Source organism: Lucilia cuprina, chromosome 4, assembly GCF_022045245.1.
Source record: "Lucilia cuprina isolate Lc7/37 chromosome 4, ASM2204524v1, whole genome shotgun sequence".
NCBI classification, from domain to species: Eukaryota; Metazoa; Arthropoda; class Insecta; order Diptera; family Calliphoridae; genus Lucilia; species Lucilia cuprina.
In genome coordinates, this window is record NC_060952.1 from 25,146,578 (window position 1) to 25,173,129 (window position 26,552).

Consider the following 26,552-nt stretch of genomic DNA (forward strand, 5'->3'; position numbering starts at 1 on the left):
AAACTGTTTGGTAGAGAATTTTTAAAAATAAATTAAGAAGTTGATTAAAATAATTAAATTATTAATCGATTACACACAACGTTAAATTAATACTCGACCTTTTACAATGGGTTCAGTATTTACAAAAAATACCACTTTATTGTTACAATTGAATATATAAAGTGTTTCATAAATTGTGAAAAAAACTTGAACATTATATGCCTAAAATATTATTGACTATTTAAGAATTATAAATATTCCTAGCACAAAAATTCCAAATAACATATTAAAAAAAAAACTAAAATAGAAAAGTAGGCCAGAAAATGTTTTTAACCCATTAAAAAATAAATTGAATCATTTAAAAATTTAATCAAAATTTTACATTTAGGTTTTAAAGAAAGAGATAATTAATATAAATAAATTCAATTTTATGTAACAAATTTCATATTTTTTTCTTCAAATTTCGACCTGTAATTTAATTACATCGAATCATTCGATTAGAATACTTAAAGGTGGGCACAAGACCTTTATTTATTTGCGTTACAAACAGGAACATAAACCTATTATGCTTCACCATAGTAGTGTAGGGTATAAACAATAATATAAATAAAAAATGGAGACGAAAAGAAATGAAAATATATGTATGATTACTTGAGTTTATTTCTGAAACCCAGACAGAAAATATAAAATGTATTTTTTCAAAAATACCGGTATGCGACAGGTATTGTTTTAGTTTTCTATTCTAAAAAGTGGGTTTGTTGTTCATACAATAAATAAATTATGTTTAAATAATTTAAAAATAGAAAATAAACCTTTAATAGAAGTTAGCGAAAAAAGGATATTAATAAAATTTAATTCATCCAAAACTACAATAATGATAAGTAGTATTATCATAGCATATTATATATAAAAAAGTTAAGTAAAAAAGGGTAAAAACTTTAGATTACTTAAATTTTTTCATTTATATAAAAAACCAAATCATAAAATATATTCTTCAAAAGAAAATCATATCCCTTGAGTGGCAAATATTTTATGAAATATTCAGGTAACTTCATAAAAAGGACAATAAAAATGTCATGTTTTTTTCCAAAAAAAAAAAAATGCAATTAAATTAATGGCTTAAGTATGCCTAAGAACATCTACCAAGTATTTTAAAAATATTTTGTGACACCAACATATTTTAAATTAAACATTTGTACAGTCTTTGACAATGATAAAGGTAAAGGAACAAAATATTCCATAAGGATATAAAAACTTCTTAATTTAAAAATAAAATACAAAATAAATTTGCATGATTTATTTAAGTTTGTTTTGTATATTTTCTAGCACTTCCCTCAAAATTAAATTGTACTTTTACAGTCTTTCAAAAACACTTTCACCCCTCAAATAATAGAAAACTATTAAAGAGTAGAGATAAAATGAACAACTAAACTGCTACATCAGCAGAGAAAATATGTCAAAACCCATGTCTCAAAAGTCCAGAAAATAAAATATCTAAAATAATTACGAAAGTATTAAAAGTACAAAGTTATTGGTAATATGTATGTGGTTAAATGTAGTGGTTGTTTATACCAAACACTTCCACTTATATATATTTAAACAAACTTGTATTTCATACTTTTTATGAAGGCGATTTGGAAAATGTTTTTTAGAGGAAATGATAAAATAATGTTGTTGTTCTTTCACGAAAATAATTTATAAAATTTAATGAAAATAAATAAAACTTAATAATGAATAAATTAAAAATAATTCAACAACTTTTAGTAAATTTTGTTTTTAATACATTTTTTAAAACACTATGATGAAATTACGAATACTCTCTCTTTAAAATAAGTTTTTTTTTATAAAAAAAAAACTTTTAAAACTGTACTCGTAACAGTAAATTGTTTTTGATCAATATAAGTAAGTAGTATCTGTAAACAATATAGAAATTTTCTGAATGTGTGTCTGGCTGTCCTGGGGACCACTTTAACTCAAATATATAAATACATAAAATGAAGAAGTATGAATGTATAGTATAGAATGTATAGTCGGGCAGGACTGACTATATGACCGACCTACACAAGTGAGTATGTTACAAATATCATCACAAACGCATAATATGCTTCCCACTATAGTGGATGGGGGACCACTAGGTTTTGTTTATTAACCCTTTCACGCACAAAACTATACTACTGTTTTCGAAGGATTTCGCAGGATATTATCTTTTTTAACATGTAGTGACATCAAATTCTAAAAAATAACGTATGTTCATTAGAAATAACCATTTGTTGTAGCTGTGAGCTCAAAAATAACTCTCTAAATCTAGAAATATGTAAAAAAAATCTAGGGACACCAGTGTACCGCATACGTGAAAGAGATCAAAGAAAATATTTATATTTACATAAAAATATTTTCAAAATTGATTGGGACAATTACTATATGTTACAAACCTCAGCTAAAATTACATAATACCTCCCTTATTTTAGGGGACATAGAGTATAATGAACAACAGTATGTCTCTTATCAAATACAATGATATTGGTTTCAATTTTATGTGAATGTATTGTATGGTTTGTTAAGCATAAAAAGCCACATACACTTTTCAAATTGTTTATTGTAACTGAATACCATTCATGCACACAAATCTAGATAAATCAGTGGTCGGCCCATAAAGAACATAAAATGCTATTAAAAATTGTTGTTTTCTATTTTCTATGTAACAAAACGTTATGATCCTTCGTTAAGGAAACCTATCACAGATGTACTTCTGGTTTCACATACGTATTTTTTCTCCATCAGAACATATGTGATATTGATTTTATCATTTCGTTTGTAACACGTAGCAATATTCGCCTAAGAACCATAAAAGTACTTGCATGTAATTTGGGTCCTTATTAGATGTTAAGATGAAAGGTATAAATAAAAATAAAAAATTTTATTAAAATCAAAATTTTTTATCAAATTTAATGAGGATCGGACCATAATTTTAATATAAACCCTTTTACATAGAAATGTGTATATATGTTACTATTTATTTGATAAAATAATATCACCCTGATGTTTATATACGATTCAAAAATTCCCCTGATTTGATGGTGGGTATATAAGATTCGGTACAACCGAATACAGCAGCACTCTTACTTGTTGTTGTTGACATTAACAAGAAAAACTTAAACAAAAGTGTCATTTTGTTTGTGGTTTTAATGTTTGTTGTTTTTTCTTCATTTTTCAAACATTTCTAACAAATGAGTTACAACATGAAGTTTACAAGAATATTACTCTTCTTTACCTTGTATGTAGTGATTTGAGAAAATATATAAATTAGGGGATTTTCGGAAAAGCAAGTTTGGATCAGTCAGATAATAAATTCTTCAGTTACCAATAGAACGATAAATAACAAATAATATTGTCGAATTTGTTAAAAAAATGAGTGCTGTGAGAGGGGCTGTAGTAGGGATAAAGCTTATTCATTTTTATACCCTACACCATTTTAGTGGGGAGGGTATATTGAGCTTGTTTGTAACATGCAAAAATATTCGTCCTATACCCACCTTAAACTATACCAAGCGGCTTAGAATCGTTTTCTGAGTGGATTTAACTATGTCCGTCCGTCCATCTTGCCGGCTGTCTAGCTGTACAAATAGAACGAAGCCTATTGAAAATGAATAAAATCAGTCCATTATTTCACCTATCCCCCATACAACAGAATCCCCCGACAAGGGCTTCTGAGCTCATAATTATGTTAAATATACCTGTATATCGATAAAAAGCGGCACAACTAAGTTTTATACAAGCCTTGATGACTTTGCCAAATTTCATAAAGATCGGCCCTCATTTGACTCTAGCTCCCAAAAAAAGTCCCCTTCAAAAAATTACTTGAATGTCCCAAATTAACCTATTAACACAAATATAAATATATTCACAAAACTTTATCGGGCTTGGTCCATAATTGCCCCTAGACCCCATTAAAAGCCTTTTTCAGAAAATTAGATTTTCACCCATAAATTGCTTAAATGTATCGGAACAATGAATTATTATAAAGAATAAGTAAATCACATTTAATATTCATAACTTATGTAAGGTATCATATGGAATAGAATTATATCACTCTACTGGCATTTTTAAAAGTGAAGTTTAAGTATAAGTATCAATAGTTTTAAAATATGGTGCAAAGATTAAAACTGAACGTTAAGAAGTTTTTTTTTTAAACTCCCAAATTTCTTCAACAAGATAAAACGATATAAAATGGACCTTAGAATTGTCCTTTTAACAGAAATAAATAATTTCTTAACATTGCAAACAGAAAATTTTTAAACTTTATTGATAAATATACAGTGAATATATGTGACATGACATACATACTTAATGACTAAAAATTGCCCAGACAACGTTCATTGATAATCGGCACATACAAACACATTACTTTTGTTTATCCAAAAAAGTTTTTAATAGAGCAAAATAAGACATCGATGAACTAAGAATCTGTAAAATAAAAAAACATTTCATAATTTATTCAAAAGTAGAAGCAACCATTGCAGTTCATTATGATTTACCTTACTAAAACTTTCCAATGATAGAATGGTAAATTTCATGGCATCCATTTGGACGGGACGTTGACTGCGCATTATCATAAAACGCAATTTATTGCAAAAATCCTTACCAGCTGGATAATATTTAATGTGCTTCCATAATGGTAACTTGGCACTCAAAGAGGCCGCATCCATATCTTCGGGCTTAAGTAGTAACGGTGAATCTTTCGACAACTGACCACCCTCCCAATTACACAAGTACAAATAAAAGGCGGTATTAGTAGACTGAAAACAAATAAATTTTTCTTTCTTTTAGTCTTTTATACAAAGAGGGAAAGAAAAAATATAGTTTTTGTTTTAAATTACTTAAAAGCAAATAGTAAAATGTTCAAAATGAACACTTAACTAAAATAAAATAGAATTAAATATGTATTAGCTTTATAAAACTTTACTTACATATTTTATAAGTATCGTGCCACTGTAGCAAATCACGTACAATTGCAATGTCACTGAAAAAAAGAATGACGAGAACAACATAAAATCACCCAATGAGGTTGTTCCACTCTATTCGTTTGTTGTCGGTTTAAGGGATGTAGACAAAATGGATAATTTTAATTAGTTAGTTTAATAATAATATGAAAATGCTTTATTAAAATGTAAATATTCTGAGCTAACATACAGGTCACAGTTGTAAAATTTATTTAACACTAAAAGCGTATTTACGGAGAACACTAAAATTCCAAAGCAGAGACCACAACTCAAAAAATAGTTACACTACAATACATTTTTCTTAATTATAAAAGTATATTTTTTCACATTAGAAAAAAAATGTGGACCTTAATCCATAATTTTAAAAAATTCCAGTTTTAGAATTTTTCATTTCAAAGGATATTTTGTTATTCCGTTTGTGACATATCGAAATATTGATCATAGACCCACAAAAGTATTTTCTTGGTAAATATTAAATTCTAAGAAGATCTATCCATGTTTGTCCGTCTGTCTGATGAAATTACGATAGGGACCACACGGGAAGAACTAGACAGTTGAAATTTTGCATTCATATTCTCTTATGCTGGGCAATATCGGACCACATTTTTGAATAGACCCCATACAAGTGGACCTCCAATATTTTTCAGGGTCAGACCCCTATATATGGTATCCTTCTGAAAATTACTATAACGGTCATTACTAGCTTAAAAATAGATGTATAGTAACGAAATTAGGCACACCTAAATCTGTACCAAATTTAGTGAGGATCGGCTCATAATTGACCCTAACAACCATACAGGGTCTCCTTCAAAAAATGTGCGGAATATAAACCGCCTTCATAAAAAAACATTAACGATAATTACTGGCATAAAAGCGAAAGTACATATTCAAGGTAAATAAGTTTAATATGAACCAAAATCAGTCTACAAAAGGTTATTATAGGACAATAATTGACTGTACCCCACATATAAGGTCCTCTTTGAAAAAAAATTGATGAGGATGATTCAGAAAATTACTAGTGTAGCCATGAAAATCAGCATAAAAAGCTTATACATAGGAATATAATTCTTTATATCGAATTTAATGAGGACTGATCTATAACTGAGCCCAGATCCTATAAAAGGTTTAACTCAGGAAAGCTTTTTGGTTATTAACATACGAGTTTTTCTTATTTAAAAATACAAGTATAACAATAAAATTTGACATGAACATGTTATATACAAAACAAAATCTATGCAAAAAATTTTATGAGTATCGGCTAATAATTGGCGCATGTAAGATCCTCTTCAGAAAATTACTCATACGCTCAGGGTTTTAAAATTGAACAAAAATATTTTGTTTTTCAAAAATTCTCGGTCCATACTGATTTGTTAAGACATTAGGAAGACGATTTTAAATAACAAATTATTTTTGAACATGACTTAATCGGAAATTAGTTTCCAAGACGATTTATATAGACTCATATATACATATTTACCTTAGTGGTTAATAAATATAACGAATTTACATTCACATTTATAACTAGTGCCTTGTTTTTAAATAAGACTTATTTGCAAAGAAAATAAATGACCTAAATATAAACAAGGTCAAATTTTAAAAATAAATGTTTATAATGGTAAATATAAACCATAAACTGTGCTTAATATTAAATGTTTATTTTTATACACAAGCCTCCAACTCCTGAATATTTCTTTTTATTTACTTACAAGAAGAAACTGAAAACCACAGAAACATATTAAAAATGTTGAATTTACAACGTTCACCAGAAGTGGAAATGAAATCGATTCATTGAGTCGCACACTAAAGCTAAAAATAGAATTTAAGAAAAAATAAAATTAAGATTTTAATTAAATCATAGTCTATTTAAAAAACCTCAAAAGATAAAGGTGCAAACACATCATTCTCTGACATTTAAACATTTAAAGAACATACACAACAACAACAACAATAACTTGATTTCTTAGAAAACAAAGAGGAGAAAACAAAACAACTCGTTCTATTTACCTAATTAAATCATTGTGGCGAGCAGATAATTCATGCAAACGTTTAGTATACATATCCTGTAAAAGTTTAAGCATTCTAGCATCCGGTTGAGCATCATAACCAACATCATTATTGCCGCCAATACTAACACCAATCTCAACACCATAACGTTTCAACCACTCAGCATGACACTCTGGTATTAGGCGAACAATTTCACCATGTAAGATTTCAAATTGTCCGCTCAAATAACTGACAAACATAAGCAGAAGTGCATCGAGAGCATAGAAATGAGATATTACTACATAACCGGCTAAAATTGCAGCAATATAGGTAACAAAATATATATAACCTGTTTGAGCATCGTAGGGAAATATCATTGAATATGGCATTCTTTTGTCTTTGGATTCCAAGGATTGATTTGTTGTAAAGAATACAAAAATCGGTATGATGCTGTATAATATTAAAACGTTAAACATAAGAACGAAGTAGACAAAAACTGGTCTCATAATGCGATGACAGCGTTTAACAATACGTGGATATTTGTCTCTGTAAAAGTTTATAGTTTATAGATTAAAATTAAATATTTAAAAAGAATGAACAAATAACAATCTTATATTCATATGTACACAGAAAACAATATCGATAGTTTATTCAATTAACATGTTTTCCCTTTCTTTAATCTTTGTTTAAACAATTTTTTATCTGTCTTTATTATCTCGTTGTTTAAAATATAAGTGAATAATTTTGATTAAGTTTTTATTTGATTCAATTAATTTTGTAATTGATTGAAAACATTTTTCTGGCCTACTTTTCTATTTTATTTTTTTTTTATTTTATTTTAATTTTTTTTGCTAGCAATATTTATAAATCTTAAATAGTCAATAAAATAGTCATTTTTCTTGACAATTTATGAAACACTTTATATGTTCAATAAAATGATATTTTTTATAAATGTGAACGCTTTGTTAAAGTATTCCTTTAACCTTGTGTGTAATTGATTATTAATTCGATTTTTTAAATTACTTTCTTAATTGATTTTTAAAAAAATTCTTTACGAAACAGTTTAATTCATTTAATTAATAAATTAATAAAAAATCTATTTTATATTTATTAAATATTTAATTTATACAATTAATGAATTAATCAATGTTAAATCTTTTCTCAATTATTGACATTAATTGTTCTGATTAATTCGTTATTTGATAATTGAAATCATTATTTTGGTTATAGGTTCAAAACTTCCTTGATACAATTATTTTGATAATTGAAACTTATTTTTTTTGTGTATATAAAACTATTGTAAATATGAACAAACATACATACATATTTATGAATAATTTTAGGTTAAATTATGGGCCAATTTTTATCTCGTTATGTTAGGAAAAATGCATTTCCCGAGATTCCCTTCCCTGTCTTTATTCTAGTGTTATTTTACATGAACACGAGAAATTCATATGAGTTTCCCTTGGACCACTTTTTTCTCTCAAACAATTTTCAATTCCATATTAGAAAAGGTGGCAGACATTTTTTACACCTTGAGGCTACAAAAGTCCTCGTAACATTCTAATATACATTTTTAAAAATTCTTCTATTTATGTTTCGATGTCATTATAACACTAAGCATACCTATCTATCCAAATTTCTCGAGTAAATAAAATCAAAAGCTCCTTCACATCATTCATAATTAAACGAAAATGTAGTGTACGTATTACAATGAAAAATCCAATCATTGAAGTGCAAAAACTCTCAACAGCCTTTATTACATCCATCATATTGGCAACGAAATAAGCCAATTCACAAAAGATTATAAAAGTTAAATTTGCATAAACAATCCAGCCGTAAACATTGTATAAGTAATTTTTCAATTGAAATTCCCTATCGTTCGCATCACCATCTGTTAACCAACATCCGTTCCCTTTAAGAACTTTGACAAAAACTTGTGGAAACTCAATAAAGTCACCATTTTTGTTTCTTGGTTTATAGAAAAATGACATGAGGATCTATTGAAATTTTCCGGTTTTACACGGTTTAAATAGCGGTAGTATACTGTTTTGTTAACACATTAAGAAGACGATTTTAAATGTTATTTTCCTTATATAAGATTGAAGAAAACAACAACCATATTATTTTTGGTCGTTTGAATTTGTGTGTAAGCATATCAATTTAAATTATTAATTTTCTACACTAATTCTTTCACATAGTATATGTTAATAACGCATTCTTTTTCTTTGTGCCCTGTAGGAAATTTTCGAAAAAACTATTGTTCAAATGTGGCAAAAAAAATATTTAAAAAATTGGGTGTCTTGGTTGGCTAGTTGGTAGTGTGTTAGCTTATTAGTCTGGGGGTTATGTGTTCGACTACCACCAGAGACAGTTTCACTACCGCCATTACATTATACATTAGGTTAGAATATAATTTGCAATTGTATTGTAATGGAAAAATAATGTAATTACATACATGCGACCATGTCCTACACTACTGCGGATATATGAGAGCCTAACGAAATTAGATTAAGAAGTACGAAGTAAAAACCTTCTAATGATACATTAGCATTTTGAATCATTACTTTAACATGGTATTGTTACTTACAAATAAGGACTTAGATAAGCGATTACCAGAGAAATCAAGATATGCAAATGCATATTTTTGTTATGAATCATATGGACTTATTAACAAGATAATTACACCTTGCAAAACAATTTTAAGACTATTACCAACCATTTAGCTTAGCTCATATTTTTAAATAATTTGATTTGAATTTCATATACTTATGTATATGGCATATATCGAGTTTAAAAAAAAAATATATTTTTTATTGTTACAAACGGACGGACAAAATAAATATGTCATTATATTGATGTGTTAGGTATAATGCAATTAAAAATGAATTACTTAGTTTACGTTAAAGATTAGCAACAAAATAGGTGTTAGAAATTATTTTTGATATAATAAAGTATAAATACTTAATATTTTTAAATAGTTTATAAAAGAACGATATTATGGGTAGGACTCCGGCAGAATAGTCATTATGTATTCTAGCCTGTTAGACCAGAGGTGGTGGTTCGATTTCCACATGATGCACTGGAAAGAATGGGCACAACAGTCCCGATTGTAGGTATGTGCATTTTAAAATACATCTTCCTTTTAAACTAACTAACAGCATTATGTTCCAAAAATTAGGCTAAGTATTCAATACGTTTAATCGATCTATTGTTTAAATAATTCAAAATTACCAAATTCAAAACCTATTAAAAAATATATATATTCATTACTACTTACCGATCTATCCAAATTTTTTCGGCAAACAATTTTAAAAGCCTTTTAAGATCTTCGGTAACTAAACGAAAGTGTAGTGTTCGTACAACAATAAAAAAACCAATCATAGACGGACAAAAACTCTCAACAGCTTTACGCACATCCTTTATATTCACAAGAAAATAGGCCATTTCACAAAATATAATAAAACTTAGATTCACATACACAATCCAGCCATATATATTATACAAAATATTTTTAAATTTAAACCATTTGTCCTTAGGATCACCTTCAGTTAGCCAACAACCGTTTCCTATAAGAACTTTGTCAAATACTTGTGGAAAGTTGATAATATCACCGTTTTTCTTTCTTGGCTTATACAGAAAAGACATTTCGAAAAAATGAGAATACGTTTAGGTCAAATGTTGTAGATTGTTTAAATTACTATTCTACACTACAATGTTTAATACATTAAAAAATGAATTTAAATGCGATTTGTTTATAAAATATTCGAAAAATACGTATTAAATTTAATATACTAGTGTTTATATGTGCATGTGTGTGCGAGTAAACATATCCATTTTAAATATTAATTTTTTATATTAATACATTAATGTATCTTACATACATATGTATGTATATACCAATGTTAGTAAAGTGGTATTAATTGTAATTAATTGTATATCCATATTCAATTGTAATTATAAATACAAATAAGTAAATAAGTGCATTTCACATTAACACATTTATAATTTATAAGCTGATTTTTTAACGAAAATATATAAATTTTCAATTAAAAACAAATATTTAATAAATATATCGTGAATATATTATTTTTTGTATATACATTTTGTGGTATATTGATTTTATCATTTCGTTTGCAACTTATCGAAAAATTTGTGTAAGACTTAAAATGTCTATTTTGAAAAATAGAAGAAAATTAATTGCCAAATATTGAAAAAAAAATATTTTTCTTGGGTAAAAAAAATTAATTATTATTTAGAAGATATCCCATTAAGCGAATATATATATATATATATTGAAAACAAGTAGGAAAGTATAGTCGAGCATGACCGACCATATAATACCCTATACCATAAGTATATTATTAAATTTTTTATTTTTCATTAAGAAAGTTTTATATTGAATTTTACCTTAATTCCAAAGTATTTAAGCAATTTATTGATAAAAAACAAAACTTTTTAGATGAGGCTTAATATAGGAGTATAGGTCAGACATGGGACGATCCACATTAAATAAAATAAAATATATATTTTTAAATAAAAACAAGTAAGAGTGTTATATTCGGCTATGCCGAATCTTTTATACCCACCATCAAATCACTGATATATAAATGAACTTTAATATTTTGAATATTTTATTATTATATATCGATATCAATAAGAACATCAGGGTAAGATTTGAAAGAGGTCATTGATGGGGGTTTTACTATTGACAGTGCTAATTTTTATAGCGAGTAGTGGTATTTATACATACATATATGGACCAATTCTCATAAAAGTCTGTAGAAAGATTTCAGTTCCTTATTTGTTTAAAATTTCATCGATCTACTTGTATTTTGAAGCCATTAAGGAGCATTAAAGTCATAAAATATGGTAGTGAGAGTTTAAATCAAAATTGTTTTATGCCGAGTTGCATTGCGGTATTCGTATTTTTCGAACTTCATCGCTTTACTCGTTTTTTATTGCTTTACTCTTTTTTTTTTTTGATGGGGACATTATATGGGGGTAGGTCAATTAAGGCTCGATCCACATAAAATTAAGTTATGAGTTTTTGACTGGCAAGAAACTTAATTGAGTCGAATTTTATTACTATACTCGTATTTTTAAGCCAGTAATGGGCCTTAAAGTATTTTCTGATAAGGACCTTATGTTGGGGTTAGGGTCAATTAAGGCCTGTTCCACATAAAATTTGGTAAGGAGATTTTAGCTTGTGAAAAACTTACTTCTATGAAATTTCATTGATATACTCGTATTTTTAAGGCAGTAATGAGCGTTAAAGTATTTTTATGGAGGGGACCTTATATGGGGGGTAGGGCCAATTATGGTCCTATGTCCGCCATAATGCAGAATTATTTTTCAGACGTCAAAAAACTGACCTATGCGAAATTTTATGGCATTTGCTTCATAAACAACGAATTTGTGAATATTTGAAGCTATTCATACAATATTCCGGGGGTACAGTTGTATGGGGGCTATGTGAAATCGTTGACCGATTTTGCCCATTTTCAATACCAAACATTTCTGATCAATTAAATATATTTTGGGAAAATTTCATCTCAATATCTGTTATTTTATGGACGCTATAGTGCCAACAGCAGACAGACGGACGGACATGGCTAGATCGTCTTAGAGGTCCCAGAATATATATACTTTATGGGGTCTTAGAGCAATATTTCGATGTGTTACAGACGGAATGACAAAATCAATATACCCCCATCTTTTTTGATGGTGGGTATAATTAAGTTTCGTTGCGATATAAGTATATTTTAGACATTTAAGACATTTTTTGAAGGGGAGTTTGTATGGGGGCTAGGGTCAAAAAAGGGCCGAAAATCTGCAGTATCATTTATACTTATACAAAACTTATTTGTGAAAATTTTTAAAGAGATAATAGTATGTTTGACGTAATTATGGCATAATTGGCCCAAATCGGGAGGTACGGTTGTATGAGGGCTAGGTGAAATAATGGACCAATTTCAACCATTTTCAATAGGGTTCATCACCGTGTCAAAAAAAAAGCTCCAAGGTCCAAATTTCATCAAATTATCTTGAAAATTGCGGCTCGTATCTTGCACACAAGGTTTACAAGGAAAGCCGGACAGACGGACGGACGGACATGTCTTAATCGACTCAAAAAATGATTTTGAATCGATCGGTATACTTTAAGGTGGGTATAGGACCAATATTTTTGTGTGTTACAAACATCAGCACAAATTTATAATACCTTCTCCACTATATCGGTTTAGGTTACAAAGAGATTTCGAAGCATTGTAGAAGTAGCTATCTAAAATCCTTTGGACAATTTTTGCTAAGATCAATAGCTGAAACGTTTTAAGAATATAAATGGAATAAATATATGATAATTCTTTTGAAATTTGCATTTATACAAATACTTATTTACATTTATATAAATTAATACCAATTCCATTACAACACTAGAGTTTGTAATTTTATGAAAAAAAATTTATAAAAATAACAAATTTATTTAGAAATACTAAGTAGTATACATAACATAGAAATTCAGTTCCCTATACAGTTACGAATTTTGTTGCATTTACAATAACAACTGAATGTCAAAGTGCTTACAATGAACACACTATAATAAAAATGGTATAAACAAAATTTTCTCTGTTTTTACCTGAACAAGGAAGGAAAATACCTTTCTTTCAACCCAGCACACTTCTCATTCATCCGACACTCTTATAGAGTAAAACACCCACACATAACACCATTCTAGCTATACGGACTGGCAAGATCCCAATACCCCTCATTCATCCTGTAACCGCAAAAAATTACTAATAAAATTACTAGTACCATTAGTTCTAGACTTATACTGGTACACTTAGATCCAATTGGGGTCTTTAGAACCAGTTTGATACTAGTTCTAATATTCTGAAACAATGGTGTTTTTGCTCTTTTGCAATCCTTCGGCACAATTACAAGTAAAAATTACTACACAACTAGTTTTTTTATACGGTTTTATTTCTAAAGACACCAAAAAATACTATAAAAACTGTTATAAATACATTTAACTAACAATCCAATATAAAAGCTTGAAGAAATTCTGGTTCTATCCGTTCACAACGTTGATATCATTCCATTCATGTACATATCTCCACTTTGTTATAAAAACATTCGTCGAACGATAAAACAAATATTAAATATTAAGCAGTTTTTAAATTTAATAGCCGTACTTATATAGGGATTTGCTTGCAACCAGACCTGAATTTGCATGCACTATTTATTCTCTCATTTGAAGGGATATGTTTGAAAATATTGTTTTTATGTAAAATGTTTAAAAATTATATTTTTATAATTTAAAAAAAAATCCAACACATGTCAAACAAAAATCAGTCTACAAGTGGCGCCATTCAACTACTCCTAGTACTAGTATTTTTCCATATAAAATCTAACCCAATTTGTACTAGTGTCTGTTGTTCTAGTAATAGCACTAGTGGAATAAAGACAATTATCGCTTCACTTCCTGCAGGGTATTTTGTTGTTAAATCGAAATTTGTTGATATTTATTTAAAAAGCTCAAATACCAAATATGTGGTAAAAATATGAAATACAGAGAAAACAACACAATTTGTTTTAAAAAATTAAAAAATATGCAACATATGATATAACAATGTTGAAAATATGCAAAACATATGCCATTTAAAGCAAAATATGCAATTTATGCATTTATTACAAAATATGCAACAACAAATCGATGTCATTTTGTAACAAATTCTTTGATTCTTTAAAGTTATTTTGTGTTACTGACTAAAAACATGCATTTGCATTGCCATGATCATAAGAAATAATAAAGTCGATTTTAATATTTTTGTGACATTGAATATCTGCTTTTCATATGACGGAAATCTAAATGCATACAAACACAAAAATTTTCTCTGTTTACTTCTTCTGAAATATAAATATTTTATTATACTTATACGATTTATACGATTTAAGTAACAAATATTAAGTAATTAACAAAATTATTCCAAGCAAAAAACACAAACACCTAAAACCCAACCCATTAAAAAGGAAGTTTTGAGTATAAAAAAATACAATATGGATAAATTAATTGTATTTGAAAAATTACATAAAAGTTAATAAATGATTTAAAAACAAATTGTGTATGTTAATTGAATAACTTTAGATACTCATACCAATTCAAAACAATTAATTCATTTAATTACATATACTTTCAATAAAATAAAACTTTATAAACTCATCAACCTTATTTTTACACAAATTTAATATAAAAACGATAAATTGTATTTTTGCAAGTTTTTATAAATTTACTATTTAATTGTATTTAACAAAATTAAAGTCATTTAAAACTGATTTCCTCATGAATTACAACAGAAGCAACAACTTTATGAAAAACATGAATGAAAAACAAAAAAGATTTACAGAAAAAAAAATATTTGTTGATGTTGTCTCGTTTTCCGTGAATTTTTCCCCCTATTTGAAATAATTTCCGATTGTTATCATTTTTCCAGCAAAAAAATAAGCATCCGTTTTTAAGCGAAAAATTCCCAGTCATCGTAGTTATCATAGAAAGAATTTATTGTTGTATTTTTCACAAAACGTTAGAATATAAAACAGAGAATGTGGAATAATTGGCAGAGCGATGTAGAGGAAAAAGCAGACGAGTGTTAGTTAACAGCAATTGAAAACGGAAATTTAAATTTGTTTGTTGTTGTTTCTTTTTCGATTACAGAATTTGATTTTACAAATCTAAGGCTATAGATTTTTGTCGCTTTATTTTGTTGTTTTGTATTTTAATTTTACAAGCTCAAAACAATATTGTTTTTACCTTTCTTCGTTATTACTTCCAGTTGATGGCAACAGCTTACAGGTGTTTTTGGTGCTACAAAATAGCAAATTACAATAAATAAAATGACAAGAAACTAGGTATAGTTAGACTATATATATTCCCTATATAATGTAAATATTAGAGGGCTCCATAAAATGAATTTGTGAATTGTTCTTTGGTTTGTAAAATAACGTTAACAGTTGTCGCGACGGCTAAAGAGCTTTAAGCTTGAATTTTGTCAATAAATAATGAATTTGGCACTTTATCGTAAAGGAATCGGAAGGTACACAGAATAGGCAAATTCCAAATTTCATGTATATTAACCCATAAATGGTTGAGTCCAAGTTATGCAATATATGAAAAATTATAATTATGGCATTGGATGCATTTTAAGCCGGCTTTACACGATCACACAAGTAATATGATCTGTCAAAATTTTGTGTATAAGAGTACGAATAGGAACGTCTAAATGTCTAAACCATCACAGGTTAAAAGAGAATACGGAATGAAAATTTAACAATCGTATGGTCCTCTTCATTTTTTGAAATGATTCAAAAAACAAGCAAGTCGTATTAGATCAGGAATGTATTTTTATGTAAACACATACAAAAAAGTGAAACAGCTGTTTCCATCTTACTTTGTTATTGTTTTATACCAATCGTCTAAACACAAAAAATATAAATCATACGACTTTTATTCTTTTTATATACCCTACACCACTATAGTGGGGAGGGTATTATACGTTTGTGCTGATGTTTCATTCAGATTCATTTTTTGAGTCGATTGAAACATGTCCATCCGTCCGTCTGTCCGGCTGGCTGTCCATGTAAACCTTGTGCGCAAGGTACAGGCCGCAATTTTCAAGATAATTTGATGAAATTTGAACCAAGCATGTTTTTTGGCACAGGGTCAAAGCCTATTGAAAATGATTGAAATCAGTCCATTATTTCACCTAGCCCCTATACAACCGCACCTCCCGATTTGGGCTTTCTATGCCATAATTACGTCAAATATACTATTATCTCTCTAAAAATTTGTACAAATAAGTTTTATATAAGTATAAATGACACTGCAAATTTTCGTAATGATCGGTCCATATTTGACCCTAGCCCCCATACAAACCCCCCTCAAAAAATGTTTTAAACGTCTAAAATTGACTTGTAACTATTAAACTAAGTGTTAAATATATCCTTTTACCAAAATTAATGATAATCGGCCAATGTTTGACCTATACTCCTATACAAAGCCTCATTTAGAAAATTTTGATTTTAATCAATAAATTGCTTAAATTGGAAATTCAACATAAAACTTTCTTTATGAAAAAATAAAAATTTTTAAAATAATATAACAACCTAATTGTGTAGGGTATTATATGGTCAGCCTTGTCCGACTATACTTTCCTACTTGTTTGTTATACGGATGGAATTTCATTTTACTTTTTTCATTAGACTTTACGTACGTAAAGTGCGATCGTGTAAAATCTCAAATATAGTGAATCTGTAGTTAAAATCTCAATTATAGTGAACCAGGTAGTTAAACATCAGGAAAAATGCCGTATATTTATGAATGTATTAACTATTTGTCGAACTGTAGGATACTTTTATGCGCTACCAAACATTAGTGCAAATAAAAATATTATCGACACTAAGTAATTGGCTGTCTAAATAATTTAAATATAACAATATTTTACCTCATACTTTTGTCCTACTTTTAAAAACGTATAAATATTTGAATGAAATTTAACTCTATAAAATCAATAAATATTTATATATATAGATAAAAATTTTTATAGAATACTAATACAAGTTACTAGAGAGTGGCACAATATTGAATATTTAAAAGGAAATGACTAAAATTTTAAAGAAAATTTATTTGCATATAACGAATTATAGAGATTTCATGCCAATACCCATTTATTCAAGCGATTTATTGACAGATGACAACAATCTTAAAAAAAAAACGAAACTCCTAATACAACACCCTGTTTATTGAATTTACCACTATACCGTCACTACAATCATCAACATCGTATGGAATGCTTTTAAAAGAATGGCATGTGGTGAATTTTTTATTTGATTTTTTCTTGATTCCATTAACAAAAAAAGGCTTATATAGAATATTCGCAGGAAATAAGAAAATAAAAACGTATCGATTGCATTGAAACGTTATACTCTAACGATTTTTCATATAAAATAAGCTTTATATACAACTTAGATTATTACAGATGGTGGCCAACCCAAAATGAAAAGATATTATTGTCTTAACGTGTACATAAAAATGTATGTACAACAGTTAATTATTATTTCAATATAATTAAAATAATTTGCAACAAAATTAAATTTATAAGTATTTGTTATATGTTAAGAAAATTTTCCACCATAAATATTGTCAAATTTAAATTGGTTGCAGCCTTTTGAAATGCACATTGGAATTCTTGGGCGGATTTGAATAAAATGTATTAGGAAAAAATATATTACAATCAAAATACGTTCAATTGCTTGCAATACCAAGTTAAAGCAAGCATTGTTTTTAAAATCAGGTGCTTAGAATGAAATTAGTACAAAAAGGAAAAAAATCTTGGATATAATAACCAACTATTTTGTGTGGTAGTTAAGTAAAGAGATGATATTAGAGAAAGAAGTTTTTCCTCACTAAGTTCAGAGCTCTGTAACAGTTAAATAGAGTTGACGAGCTCACGTCGATTCAGATGCTGCCTAATATGAAAAAGAGATTGATGCATTAATTGAATTCTTAGAATTGTAATGAGTAACTACATAACAAACTTTCTTAATTTAAAATGAATTTCGGAAAGCAAAAGTTTCCACAGTTTAGTGATGAGTTAATGTGCTTTTCAAGACAAGCATTAATATGGGAGCTCAACTTAGTTGTAAAATTATACAAATTTATCAAAACCTCAACTCGAGGGTGCCTTTACAATCAGGTATAAAAATACTTTTAGTCCACATCTCTGTCTTTCTATACTCATCACTTCCTACAACAATCTTATCAGCTGTCTATATTATTTTATGCATATGTGAGTGCGTCTATACAGGATTTAAGCCAAAAAAATCTGCTGTTACTGCAAAAAAACTTGATACGCTACAATAACAGAAATAGTTTTTTATAAGTACTCTATACTAAGTATAAGTAAGACGGATTTTATATTGCATCAATATTTGTGATTATCCTTAAGGAAATTGGAATTAGTATTTGATTACATTTCTAAGCAGAAATGCTATACAATTAAAATTAAATTGAGCTGACAATGTACAGATTTTCTAAGATTAAAACTCACAAAAAGAAATTCATATTACTGATTTATTTAGTAATATGAATCGTTTTCATTTAATTTAAATTGATTTCTTATAATGTTCATTTAATTCGACCTTTTCATATACAAAATAACTATTTCACTCTCACTCACACATACATACACTCACTACGAATACGTTCTATTGCGAAAAAATTGGATTATTTTTTATCTTATGTCGGATTGGCAGGGTTTTACAACTTTATTTCAGGATAATAAAAACTCAGTACTTTAGCTGAATTGTAACTATACGTTTTATCACAGCTTTTGAAATAAGTGTTTTGTTTTTTGTGCTCATATTTAAAGCATTCATAGCAACATACACATGCACATACATAAGTAAAAAAATCATAGATATTGTCTATGTTTTTTTAGTATTAGACACTTATCTGTACCGAAGTTTAGTCTTCTTTTTTATGTTGGAACGAATTCTTCAGATAAGTACATTGAAAATAATCCAAGCTTATTACAGTTTAATCGGGCGCTTTTTTAATTTTACAAAATTTAAGAGAAATTAAACATACATATTAACTACATTATAATTAGATAAAACTAAAACATTTTTTTAAAATTAAAAAAAAAGTAATTAACTTACATAAAAGAGAAAAATCGTATGAATAGTAATTTCTTAACAAAAATTATTTTACAATGAATAAAACTATTTGCATAAATATTACGAAGCTTTCATACAATGCACGAAATCTTTCATAAATAAGCATGCATTATTTTCAGCATTAATTATGCTATTAAAATAAAATTATGCTCTTAAAAGTAAAATATGCTCAAACAAATCCATACCTAAATTCTTACATTGTTCTGGAACGTGTAAACATCTTGTCCGTGAGTCCATACCACAGGCCATAAAAAATACGCTTTTACATATTTCGGTTTCCCTGACATTTTAAGTTAATTTTTTAAACGTTAAAGTAATTTACTGAACCAGAGTTTCTAACTATGTCAAATTTTGATGGCTATGCATTCAGGAATATTTTTCATTTTTAACTTAAAATTATTCAAAGAATATGGAATATGTGTAACAATTGTCATTCTTTATCATAATTCCCATTTCGGCTTTCAAAATATGGACACATTCACCCTATATTCAACTCATTTTACGCTTATCAAATAAATAGTATATAAAATTGCAAATCTCGAAATAAGTATTTACTAATAAATCAGTTTTTATGTACTTTATGTTAAAGAAATACAGGTCATTATCAAGTTTTTGCTAAGAACCCAACCCACTATAGTTAGGTATGTGATTAATAAAGTTTATTAAATTTACAACAATATTTAACTTATTTTCAAATAAATCTTAAAAATATTTTAAACTTTACACTTTTGTTTCACTTCCTAATCCACGGTTCGGCATAAATATTTAATACTTGTGTTTATTATTTCCTGTTATTACTATAAATCCTTGATGATTTTCTTTCATAATGTTCAAAATAAATAAGTTAACAACAAGAATAAAAATAAATAAATATTTGAAATTTTATACGCCACAAGTGTAAAAATAACAATTCACACTTGTTTTATGCGGAGAAAAGGCATAAAACATCAAAAACATAAAAAACCCAATAACACAACATAAAAAAAAAACAGTTTCTATATAAACAAAATGGATTGCAGGGTCGTTGGCTGGTTTTGTTGGTTTTTATATCCTACACCACTATAGTAAGGAGGGTATTATGCGTTTGTGCTGATGTTTGTAACACCCAAAAATCCCAGCAGTTCGACAAAGATTCGATGCATACGAAAAAGACAGGAATTTCCACTAATAGTTAATCACCTGGATGATCTTAATTCTTATGTTTTGGGTCATTCGTCACGAATGTAACCTTTGTAATCGAGAATGAAGATAGTGGTCACTTTAGTGTCCTATTTGTAAGCGGGAGCGGAGAAAGTCGTCTCTTTACTGCCCTCAAGTAACTTAGAAATTAGACTCTTAAAAGTTGTTTTTTTTTTTTTTTTTGTACTTCCGAATGTAGTTATTTTACCCATCATTTGGAGAAATGATTATGACTTTCTACTTATATGCTACCTTCTGGTTGACTCAAATTTATATCTTTCTGGTCAATCGTCACATTATTGTCCCATAGTATTCTAGAGAGTAGACACTTGAAATTTTTAAATTTTCCATTAATATCTTACCACCTGGCTGATTCCAGTTCGTATGTTTTTGGTCTTTCGTCACAAATAAACTTTTTATAAACGATAATGAAGACAGTCGTCACTTTAGTGTTCCCTTTGTAAGCGAGAGCGGAAGCAATCGTCTCTTTAAAGTCGCTTTGTAGGGTGTAGAGTGACGATTGAGTTCCTCGTAGGACAAGCCCATGTTAAAATGGTTGGTCACCTGGGTAGTCAGGTGGCTAGGGACCACCACAAGTGGTAGGTTTCGTGGTCAGTTCGGGACTGTCCCGTCGAACAGCTGGGATATTAGTCCTACACCCACCTTCAAGCATACCAATACACTGAGAAACACTTTTTGAGTTGATTTAGCTATGTTCGTCTGTCCGTTCATCTGTGTGTTCTTGTAAAGCTTGTACGCACGTTACTGGTCGCAATTTTCAAGATAGTTTTGGCAAACACTACTTGAAATCATTAAAAAAATTAATTTCTCATAGCCCTATACAACGGTACCCCCGAAAAAGGCTTTTGGGTCCATAATTATGTTAAATGTTCTAATATGTCAACAAGAACTTAGTTATATAAAAGTCTAAATGACTTTTATATAACTAAGTTTGTTATACCAATTAGAACAATTTTCAGTTTTAAATATCCGTCCATAATTGACCATTTTGTAAGTCAATTGATCGGTATGAAAATTTGGCATAAATGGTTTTACAAATTAACAATTTATATCTGCATTATTTTAAAATATAACTTATTAAAACACCATATGTTTTTTTTAAATATGGACCTACATATGTATATGTACACACATACATACATAGATACATATGTATTAGAGCCTATGTTGTAGGGAATAAATTAATCGGGGTTGACCAGCTTTATATTTTTACATGAATTTATTTTTAGATGTTAGTGTTATTTGTTGGTTAAAAGCAAATACATTGTACATAAATATGTATGTACGTAAAAGTAAACAGGAATACGTATGTATGTACATTTCGGAAAATAAAATCCCATATGTTGAGGTTTACCAAGTGGAGCATAGAAGTAGCTATGCATGTATTTAGTAAAAACAGTGTGTAAAGAGAAGTTGTAAATAGAATATGCAAAATTTTACTATTTCACATGTACAAGTACATTTATTTTGCATGTAAAAGTTTCACCATGTATTATTACCTTTAGAAATTTTACTTTTTGTTGTAAGTTTTGTAAATGTTAATTATTTTTTATTTATTTTTTTCTTAAATTGAAAACATGTTATCTAGTTTATTTTTTATGTTTGCAGAGAATTTAAAATATCTAGTCCAAGGTTTATTGCTTGGTTTCTTATCAGTGTTTATCAAACATGTTTTGGTATTTTTGCTTCTTTTTTTTTGTAAATGTATAGTAGAGTTGTAATAGTTGCTTTCGATGCTGCAGCTGTAGTAACTATTTTACTTCAGTTGCATTTACATTTACCTTGTAATTTAAATTTATTTATTGTAAACAAATGGAGTCACGTGCCGGCAAAAATATCCTTGAGTTTTTTTTAGTCATGCGCAAACTAAAGTGGATAAAGGTTAAATATTTTAAAATTTCCCGCTCTATTTGTTTGTGCTCTTCTAATGTCGTTCTCTTTTAGGGAAAACATTAATTTAAGAGATTTTTTGTAACAGCAAAATGCACTGGAAAAATGTTTACATCAGCTTAAGGTACCCTATGATTGTACCCTTTGGAATGATAGACATCACTTTACAGTATCCAGGTAATCTATAGACTGGACACTAAAAAAAACAAACTAAAGCAAAAATGTTCGTTTCCGTGCACTGGCTGCTTTGGATTAGCTTTCTCAGTAGCGATTGACTCTCTCGTAGGTCAAGCCTATATTAAAAAGCTTGTCACTTCGGCAGTAGGTGACGAGAGCAGTAACCATAAAATAATTGAATTATATATCATATATTTATATTTTACAGCCAAAATTATATTTTCTATGCACTCTAATGAAATAATATAAAAATTAGAATGTATAAGTAAATATGTACATCTATATTAAAATTTGTTATCTAAATATTTTATTAAATTTCACGAACCTCTTTTTTTCAAAAAAGTAGTGCAATTTAAGAATGAAATCAAACTATTTATTTATACGCACACAATTTAATTTCACGTACAACAAACAAACAAATTTGTTATTTTTCTTTTCTATATTGTCAACGTCTTTGAGAACTAAAATAAAAATTAAGATGAAACCGGAAATAAGAACAACAGCATCAGTAGAATTTCAACAATAGAAATGTCAGAAACGCAAATAAAGGGAATGAATTAAATAAAACTAATACACACAGTTCTAGGATGCAATAATGAAACGCATTTTCATTCATGTCGTCAATGATATGAACAACCTCCAGAACCCAATATTTAAGAGTAAAATAAATAAAACAAATTTTCTACAATATGATTTTGTTAGATTAATTTTGGGACCAATATGACCAATTATATAGTAGATCAAAATACATTACTGACGAATTCTTTTTCAATATCACATTTCTCTGTTTTATCGGATCTGTCAAACATTCAACTAGAACGTTTTCTAAATTTGTCTAATTAGGTGTGAACTTAGTATTACGTTGTCTCTTATCATTTTAACAATGACAAGAGACACATTTTCTCATACTATTTCCTTAAACCTTCTCTTCCATCTTTCTCTTTTAGGGTAGAAGGGGGATCATTCGCCATAGGGGCACATCTGTCAATGCGAATAACTTGAAAACCGAGTAATCGATTTTATCGCATTATCAAATTTTGTTTTCGTTTATCGATTATCCCTGAAAATTTGAAGCATTAACTTTACATATGATGAGAGGCAGACATGATTAATTGTTTTTAAAAGGGCTGTGAAAATATTTCACTGTATGAACTTTTTGTGCTAACTTTTTTTGTTGTTGTTATAGAAAAAAATATTGGTAAGTATTAGAAGGTCAATAATAGTGAACAATAAGACAATAATATTTTCGATAATATAATTTGAAGCCCGAAAAAACTTGAAACTAAACCCCAGAACTGCCCGTGGGCACATTCGCCAAATATATGTAATGCTTGTGATGTAGAACAAAGTTTGGTTAAAATATAGAAAAAATCAGTAATAATTTGTTTTAATTTTTTTGTTAAGTTTTGTGAAATAAACAATAAATATCTGGTTTATTATACTTTGTTTAATGAATTAAAGTATAAAACGGCAAAATAAGTTTTTATTTTTGTAATTTTTTCTTTTATTTTACTAATGACAAATCTGCCCCATCCCCTTGGCACATTTACCCCATGAATGGGGCGGTATCGCCGTTTTTGGTCAGTGCGGAAAAGTTAAAAAAAATATGTAAATGAGGATGACTTAAGTAATATTGAAAGGAATAAAACTAAAGCCAATATATCTAAGTATCCGAACCAGGAAAACAATTAAGAATATGTATTGTGGTTTTAATTTGAGGCCGCCTCAAAAAAAGTGGCTATGGTCCCCCTTCTACCCTACTATTTTACAGCAAAAGGACCAATTGTACCTAAGTAAAGCCAAACTCCAGTAAAACTGTGAAACCTAACATATAATGAATTCCAGAATAATTAGATTCTAGAGATAAATATTCTTGAACTGGACTAGATTTAAAAAAAATAACATATTTCTAAATAAAATTGTTTTTTTTCTAAAACCTTGTAAAATTGTTATCACAAATTGCCGTTAGTGATTGTATACTTTCAGTAGTTCTAGGCCGTCACAAGAACTGCAGGGACACGCATACTACATAAATGTAAGCATCAGTTAATGTAGGTACTTTCTTGTGTTATTCTCAAAGTATGTATAAAAAATAAACTATAATTGAAACTAAAATCGTGATGTGTGTAACAGTACCACTTTTAAAGAAATATCAAATAAATCTATTTATTGTAAATATGTTAAGCAATAGTCGTCAAATGCATTGTTGAAAATACGCAGCAAAAAATATTTGATGTCATACTTTACAAACGACATCTTAATCACATCTAAAAATGCGATTATATATTTTTCGCTTTTATAAGCCTAATATTTCCTTACAAATAAAAACCCTGTTAAAAGTGAGGAAAGAGATGTAGAAAAGTCACTACAAATAACATATTTGAAGTACATTAAACTTTGGTGACAAAACCAAAAACATAAGCATGTCATTGAACAAATGAGGACATAAAAGTTAGACGCTATAAAGTACATTAAATAATTGAACTTTTCTAAGCTCCAGTGTTTAGAAATTGTAGTTAATTTGGCTCAATTTTCAAAACGGTTAAGTCTGCTTTTATTGCATTTTCACTACAATTTTATATGAATATACATACAGAACATTTGTCCAATTAACAATCGTTGTCGTACAGTTGTAGTTTTGAATGTCATACAAATTTTTCAAATAAATGTTGTTTAAACAAAAACAAATTAATAATAAAAAGATTACGACATACTACGATACAACCGTACAACACCGAATGTGAGTTTTACAATTGGCCGATTCATAAACGGTGTTGTAAGTATACCAATCGACTTAGAATCGTTTTCTGAGCCGATTAAGCTATGTCCGTCCGTACGTCTGGCTGGCTGTCCATGTAAACCTTGTGCGCAAGTTACAGGTCGCAAATAAAACGTGGCACACACGTTTAATTTGGCCCAAGGACGAAGCCTGTTGAAAATGGTTAATCGTACCCACCTTAAAGTATACCAATCGACTCAGAATCATTTTCAGAGTAAAAATTGGTATATGAAATGAAATTGGTACATGATCTTCTATTGTCCCAGGGACAAAGCCTATTGAAAATGGTTATGATCAATCCATTATTTCACTCAGCCCCCATACAACTGAACCCCCAATACGGCTTTTAAACTTTGTAATCAAACTACAGGTCGCAATTTTAGAGATAATTCTATAAAATTTGGCACATGATCTTTTATAGTACTGTAGACGAAGCCAGTTGAAATAGTTTACATAGGTCCATTATTATAAAGGTCGCAATTTTGGAGGTAATTGAATGAAATTTGACACATGATCTTTTATGGTACCGTAGACGAAGCCTATTGAAAATGGTTTACATCGGTCCATTATTTAACCTAGCCCCCATACAACTGAACCCGAATAGGGCTTTTAAGTTCATAATTCTGTTTAATATACTCATATCTTGACAAAAAGCTGCAAAAACCAAGTTCTATACAAGACTTGATGACCCTGACGAATTCCATAATAATAGGTCCTCATATGACCCATGCCCCTATGAAAAGCCCCCATCAAAACTTAGGTATTCGCCCGACTATAATGTCTTACTTGTTTTTAATGTTTTTGTTTCAAAA

At 28.5% G+C, this 26,552-nt stretch overlaps 1 protein-coding gene across 2 annotated transcripts; it reads right to left on the minus strand.

The window, feature by feature from the left end:
* Positions 1-4,259: 4,259 nt before the first annotated feature.
* LOC111674617 (odorant receptor 13a-like) lies at positions 4,260-25,012 on the minus strand. Of its 2 annotated transcripts, none has more exons than XM_046949558.1 (6): positions 24,899-25,012; positions 6,984-7,508; positions 6,686-6,785; positions 4,947-5,054; positions 4,515-4,775; positions 4,260-4,443 (listed from the first exon to the last, which is right to left on the minus strand). In XM_046949558.1, exons 2-6 carry the CDS (start codon positions 7,466-7,468, stop codon positions 4,381-4,383), a joined length of 1,017 nt encoding a protein of 338 aa, XP_046805514.1. In that variant the 5' UTR covers positions 7,469-7,508; positions 24,899-25,012; the 3' UTR covers positions 4,260-4,380. The 2 variants fall into 2 exon arrangements, with proteins under 2 accessions (XP_046805514.1, XP_046805513.1); XM_046949557.1 differs by lacking the exon at positions 24,899-25,012 and adding an exon at positions 10,243-10,662.
* Positions 25,013-26,552: the final 1,540 nt, after the last annotated feature.